General features: G+C 28.1%; 1 protein-coding gene across 1 annotated transcript; it reads left to right on the top strand.

Annotated features, from left to right (window-relative positions):
* The first annotated feature begins 475 nt into the window (after window positions 1–475).
* LOC135963657 (uncharacterized) lies at window positions 476–4,900 on the top strand. Its single transcript, XM_065515600.1, has 4 exons — window positions 476–679; window positions 742–899; window positions 967–1,080; window positions 4,723–4,900. Exons 1-4 carry the CDS (start codon window positions 491–493, stop codon window positions 4,841–4,843), a joined length of 582 nt encoding a protein of 193 aa, XP_065371672.1. The 5' UTR covers window positions 476–490; the 3' UTR covers window positions 4,844–4,900.
* Window positions 4,901–7,419: the final 2,519 nt, after the last annotated feature.

The raw sequence follows: 7,419 nt of genomic DNA on the forward strand, positions 1-7,419 counted from the left end.
ATTTATTCGTATGGATAAAAAGACATTAAAGACAATTTATTTTATTTTACTTGAAGTACAGAAGAGAAAAAGTCAACGAATAAAACATTAACAATACTCAACATCTAGTGTTAACAACCTTTAATCCACTGGAAACATTTCAATATAATAAAATAAAATAATATAAAACAGAATCAGTAGCAGAAACAGAAACAGGAAAAGAACAGCAAAGAGTGTCCTGAAAAATGAGTGGCAAAAAAGAAATACAAAGAATGTGAATGAGAAGAGCGTGAAATGAAAAGAAATGTTTGTGGATAGCGGATAATAAATTAATTTTATTGTCTTATTTTATTGCAAAATTAATTGTTGAGAGCGAGAAATAAAGTAAAACTATAAATTTTAAATAATTTATTGCAAACGCACACACGAAAACATACGAAAAACAATTAAAACTTTACTCTACGTACATGCAAATTAAAGAAATTTCCATTAATTAGTGGGAATAGGAAAAATGCAATTATTTTGTGTTAATCTTTTAGTCATTTTATTCATTTTCATTTTATCGGCACAGTTAAATGTGGACGGTCAATTGTTGTCATCGGAATACGAAGTACATTCAAATGAAACCCACGACACAAACCTGCCAACGTTGAAGAGAGGCAAACGATATTTGGATTTCACCAAAGGATCTCGTATGTCGGTGAGTCCTACTAATTCTATATTATTATGTGCCATATGACATTTGTTACATTTTGCTTGTAGTGGCGTACCACAGTTAAAAACAACATTCTTAAAGTGAATACATTGTGGGGCTATGGTTTTGGTTTTCGTGCCAATTTTCCATTTCCAGATAAGGCAGATCGTAGGAGGCCGTTTTTCAAAAGAGATGTTTTTCAATCATTAACAGATGTTTTAGATGGGTAAGTTCTATTAATATTTCTATATACATACATATTTTTACTTTAAATTATATTTACTATTTTTTAGTAATGGTCTGGATGGTCAGGCTTGTGTATTGAAATCATATTGTACAGCCCATTTGGATGCGGAAAGTGAATTCAGTAGTGGAATGTTGTTCAAACTCTTAAAATATATATTTACGTAAGTTGAGCAATAACTAGAATCTAGTTACTAGTTTTTTTTTATTCTAATTATTGCATGTTTAAAATACTAAAACTCGTTACTACAGAAATGTATAGTACATTTGAAAAGTTTCGGTTTCTTTCCAATTAGGCCGATTTATGATTTAAGGTTCGGTAAAATTTGGCCTGAAAATCCCGGTTTCCGTCGGAAAAGTCTTGTTAAATTTAATGGGAATAACGAGTATTATTTGAGCTCAAAGTCTGTATGAAAATTCAAACCATAGAGAATAGACATAGAGCGGAAATTCTACTGTCAAAGACCTAAGTCAGTTGTCAGAAACCTAAGTGGTGAGAATGTATTAGTAGAAAAAACTATGTGAAAAAAACAACACTTGTATGTGTGATTATTTTGAGTATTTTTTTTGTTTGAGTTTTTTTCTAAAAAACGATTAACCAAACATAATTTTCAGGGAGTGGTGAGAGTAAAATTGTTGCTTACCCTGGTGTGTGGTTTTCCACACATATGTAATTTCTATATATTTCGCACAAGGAACAGCATTTTTTGTCACTAAATAAGCTGTTTCTTCCAGACCGAAATGTTTGTATAAAATGTGTTAAAGTTAAACTAATTTGATAATGAATTATTGATGGTAAAAGATAAAAAAAAATATTTTGCTATTGTAAATTACGTAGAAATATCGTATATGTAAAAAACAATACATCAGGGTAAACAATTAAAATTTTTGAAGATGAGGTGAGGGGTATATGATATGTACTGGTAAAGTCGTTTATCAAAAAAACCCAATTGATATAAAATGTATATGTCATACAATTACATATCGCACTTGATCAACAAGAGGGTATTAACTCAAAATTTTAAAATTTTTTTTTGAAAGTCTGAATACATCATAGTACACAGAAAAAAGTTTCAACATAAATATTATGATTCGAATTCATTGATTTCAATTCATAACATTTATAAATAATTTCTTAAATAGTATGATTTTTTTAATATTTTATGTTTTGAAATAAAATCTAGAAGGCTTGAAAAATATAATTTCAATTTCATTTTTATTTTTATGTTGTTCAAAAATGTTTGAAATTTTTCATGGAAAATTTTTAGTTTTTTTATGATTTTCAGCTACAAAATGATATAAAAAGCGCGAAAATGATTAAATTGATTTAAGAGGATGAAATGCTTTTATATTTATGAATGTTTTATTATGTTTAATGATAATTTTTAAGTTTCAGATATTCTCCTTTTTATCTTAAAATATTGGCCAATATATGGCTATTATGCAAATATTCTTGCACTAATTCATTATATAATACTGAATTATAATGCAATTTATTAAAAAAATTAAGTAAAAAAAGCAAAAATTTCCGTCATGTAAAATTTTATAATATTTATGAACATGTTCTTATTTTGAATGAAATAAGTTTGGGAAAAAAAGTCAAGTTCGATTAATAATATTTATTACAAAATTCATTCCAATTATGAATTTCTTTTTTCTGTGTATGTAAATTCCATTTAAAAATATAACTACATTGTTTTTCTTTTCAATGTTTCCAATTATTGCAAAAAAAATCCATTTTTTGAGTTAATACCATTTTTCTGAAAAAATGTGAACAATTTTATTATAAAAAGAGTCACATTTCGAATTAAAATCATAAAGTACAACCAATTTTATCAACAAAACAGTATCAACTCAAAATACAACCAAATATAAATAAAACAATTAGATAATTTTTAACTTGAATAAAGGCTCAACTAAATATAATACTTTTTTTAATGAAAATTACGATGTATTTCTATTTCTACTTTTGTATTAACTTGAAATAGTCACTACATTATCACGAAACTGGTCTCAAATATTGTTTTCGGGATGAATTTTTTACAGTAGATAGATATTGATGTTGTTAGTTAATTTCTTGAAAAAAGTGAAATTTTCAAAATTTTGAGTTAATACCCTCTTGTTGATCAAGTGCGATATGTAATTTTTCGGTATGTGAAAAGTTTTAAAAACAAAACAACAACAAAAAGAAAAAACAAGTAAAAAAAAACATTTTTCTTTTAAAATATCAAAACATTTTTCTTTTAAAATATCAAAACATTTTTCTTTTAAAATATCAATAATTTATAATCGTGTGATTTTAGGAAGTGGGCCTTATATGGGAGCTATGAACAATTATTGACCGATCACCTTGAAATTAGGTCTTATGATTTATGCCTATATGAAAGTTATATATGTTGAATTTTATGTGCATATCAAAATTTTTAAGAGATTTATGCAAGTTAAAGTGAAACGGGTATTTTGGGAGCTATGACTAATTATGGACCGATCGTAACAAAATTTGGTGACATGAATTTCGTATATATAAAACTTATTTTGAGCGAATTTTGTGTAGATATATGTATAAATTAAAGATTTATGACTGATAAAGTAAAATTTCGGAAGGACATTTGTATGGGGGCTAGGTGAAATAATGGACCAATTTCAGCCAATTTTAATAGGCTTCGTCCTTGGTCCGAAAAAATTATGTGTACCAAATTTGATAGAAATATCTTCAAAACTGCGACCTGTATTTTGCGCACAAGCCAGTCAGATGGTCGGATGGATGGACACCGTTTAATCGACTCTGAAAGTTGGTTGGTTGGTTGGTTTTAGACTAATATTTTTGGGCGTTTCAAACATCTGAATAAACGCATTATACCCTCCCCACTATGGTGGTGTAAAAAAAATCTTGTGTTCTTGTAAAAATCTCATGTTTTACAAGAAAATAATAAAGAATTTAAAGTTTTTTTCATTATTTTCATCTCAAAGAATGTTATCAGTTTTCAAAGATGGAAACAAAATCTAATAAACTAAATGAAAGTAATTGAAGTTGTCAACAAAGTTATATTCAGTTCATTCCAGACATTGATACCGAGCAAAAGAGTTTTGCCAAAGACAAGAAAAGCAATAAACACTGGTTGAAATGAAATAAAAGGAAACACCTTAAAATAAAAAAGGGTCCTTTTCGGTCAATGCATGTGTGTTTTTGTTGTTGTAGTTGTATTTGTTACAAGTGTATTGCATACGCACACCACAACAAGTTCAGGAAGAGCTTCCTTGTTAGTTACAGAGCAGGCATCAAGTTCAAATAATAATAATAATAATGCGGATAAGGAAATTGCATTTATTTCCGTCAGCGGAAACCATCTTAATGACAGCAAGCCAACAACAACAACACAAAACTCAGTCATAAATGCAACAACTGTATCTACAACAAGATCTAAAACCGCTCGGTTACTAAAAAGAGGCAAAAGATATTTGGATTTCCTAAATACCAGTCGCATGTTTGTGGATACAAAAAAGATAAAATAAAAATTAAAAATATTCACACTCATACATGCGAGTATTTATTCCAATAATATAGTCTTGTGTCAATGCCAAAAATAATATTGTGCCAGAGCCAATTATATGGGCTCAAGGCATCGGATTCCGATGTAATTTCCCCAAAGAAAATGGGAAAAGTGTAAGACCCTTTCCGCTTAGACTGTAATTTAATTAAATATATATTTACTTAAGATTTTTTCAGCTAATTAAACAATTTTTTTTTAATAAAACCAAGCTTTTTTGATACTTTCTTTCTATTACATTTTTTTTTTTAATTTCAGTTTAGATGATGACGACAAACGACATTTTCCCTATTTGAGACATGATAATTGCCACCAAATACTACACAGTCATTGTCCACTCAGCTTTAATAATATATCGCCATTCACGGATGATGTGTAATCGGATGCAAATATTGGATTGAATTTTAAATAAAAAATTAAGAGACGTTTCTAAAAAGACTTTTACTTATTTTGGTTTTTACACGTTTCACCGACATACATGCAAAATAAATGTACAGGTGGCCTTATTAAAAAAGCTATAAAATTTGATTTGAAAATTATCATTCTATATGTAGTCAAAATTTGGTGAAATTCTACTTCCACAAAGTGGGTCAAAAGATCAATTGAAATATTATTTTTGTTCTAGATGTCTACTAACACAAAAATTTTAAACTCAATTATTTCGAAATGGCAAAAAAATTATACACTATTGTTTAATTAAGGGGACGATTTATAGTAATTATGTCATTACCAAGTCCATCTAAAATAAGCAATATCAAATTTTTAGCAATGCGTTTTATAAGCATATATGTAAGTCAGGTTTTTTTATCCGTTTCAGATAATATTTTTTTTGCATCTATTAGAAAAAAGTTAGGATACGAAATGTTTTTTAAATAAATAATTTTAATATGACATAAAATTTGAGAAAAAGAATACTTGGTTTGGAAAGAACTTTAGTAAGCTTTTTGCCTAAAATGAGAAACAAATATTTTACTGCTCGCGATCAACTTGGAGAGTGAATAAAATTAAAATTTGTTGCAAAACAAAATATGTCTTTTTGATGTTTGAAATTGTAACATTAAGTTTATCGTTATTTCACTACATAAAACAGAATTGCTATATGTGAAGCTCTGCATATTTTTAGTGTAGCATAGTGTAATCAATAATGTTAAAGTGTAGGAAAAACTCTATATTTATCTACTTTTGTATGTTTATATGTACGACAAGGTACATAATTTGTTTGACAAATGTCAAAAACTTTCGCTTTCAACAAGTATTTTGTTCGCATTAAAATTTCATTATGTATTTCTTTTTTCACAACCAAAACTCTAACAAACCACATAGTGAATAAATGTCACCGATTAACTATGGCGTAGCCGTTTTGTCAGACGAAAATACGTATTTATTAGATGTTTGATTGTAGGCACATACATATGTACATTAAGGTGGCCCCGTTTGTATGGAGAAAAAATAAGGTATCGATGTTCCCGCCTCAAATTAGGCCCTATGCGGCATCTTTTTTTGAATTAAATAAATAAATAAAATAAATGAAAATTTGATTCATTCTAAGACTACGTTTTGAAATTTTTTCGTCCTGGGGTCAATATTTGGCGAGCTGGATCAAAGGATAAAAAGGTCCTTTTTTGAGGTTTTTTACATTTTTTCCATATTTCTTTGAGGCCTTTGAGAGACGCATTCAATTGGTTATTAGAAATTTAAAAAAAAATATATGAAATGTCTTGATCATAAAAATCATGTAATTTCACCGAAATGGTTTTACTCGTTTTTTAAAATTCAGTCCAGTACAATGTTTATTGAAATTTGTTTAAACCTAATTTCATCCCTATCTGACAATCATCAAAATAACCCAAATTTTATAAGCTCTCCACCGATGTATAATTTCGTATACTTTTTTTCTGTTACACTACGAATATTTAAATTTAAGCTAAAACATTTACTATACATCGCGCTATAATGATTATTTTAATGTTATTCCTTTTAAGCAACATGTGAAAAACAGTTTATTACATATATTTTTACATTGTTTAGTAAATGAGATTGTTTGCTAAATGAGAAATATTAAATAACAGTTTGGGCCACCCTAATGTACATAGAAAGATAGATAGATTTATGTGTGTATTTGCTATAAACATAATTGTGGTTTCATCAAAATAAAGTTTTCGCACTCCGCGAATTGTTAAAAATAATTTGAGATTAATTTATCATTATGAATTACATCAAACAAACACACGAATCTAAATATTTATGTAATTTTAGATAATTAAGTAGTCATGATTCTATGATTCTACACAAACCAAAAACACCAAATCAAATTAAGTTGAAACAAGATAATTTCAATATTTATGAAAGAAAAACACACACTATAAATAAATGGTTTAAATAGTGTTGCATTAATTGAATTGAATTATGTCCTACGCCATGTTTTAATGGAAATTAAGAGAGATTTTCGAATTTTGTGTAGAGAATACTGAATAAATATTTATGTTTATTTGTAAACATGCTAAGTCTAAAAACTGTTTATGGATATGGGGGGGTTAGTTGACAATAAAATTAAGATGTTAATGTTTGGTATAGTATCCATCGGGCGGTGTAGAGTATTTGCCAAATGCCAGCTCCAGTAGCGAGAAATCACAATCATACTGTTTGGAACAGTCACTGATCGAGCGAGCTCTTCGATAGGCTCCATCATACAACTTAATATCGGAATTCTCGATCAATTCTCGCGTAAATATTCGTTGATTGGGTAGGCTAAAAACAAATTAAAGCAATTATTTATTAATATGGGTATTAATATTACTTATATACCATTACATTATATACCTAAATATAACCCTTAACATTTCTCCAATCATGCCCATTTTGGTATTTTGAAAATAGTTGCGACTCTCGCACAAAGCTCTCAATATACAGTCGCGTCCATTATAGCCCATGCTAAATAAAATAAAATAATGAAAT

The sequence above is a fragment of the Calliphora vicina genome, chromosome 1 (assembly GCF_958450345.1).
Source record: "Calliphora vicina chromosome 1, idCalVici1.1, whole genome shotgun sequence".
Classification (NCBI taxonomy): Eukaryota; Metazoa; Arthropoda; class Insecta; order Diptera; family Calliphoridae; genus Calliphora; species Calliphora vicina.

Excerpts from the sequence above, each read along its gene's own strand:
- LOC135963657 (XM_065515600.1), top strand. The coding sequence starts at position 491 with ATGCAATTATTTTGTGTTAATCTTTTAGTCATTTTATTCATTTTCATT. Across the intron at positions 900-966 it reads TTAACAGATGTTTTAGATGG|TAATGGTCTGGATGGTCAGG; the intron begins GTAAGTTCTATT and ends ACTATTTTTTAG. Across the intron at positions 1,081-4,722 it reads CTCTTAAAATATATATTTAC|TTTAGATGATGACGACAAAC; the intron begins GTAAGTTGAGCA and ends TTTTAATTTCAG.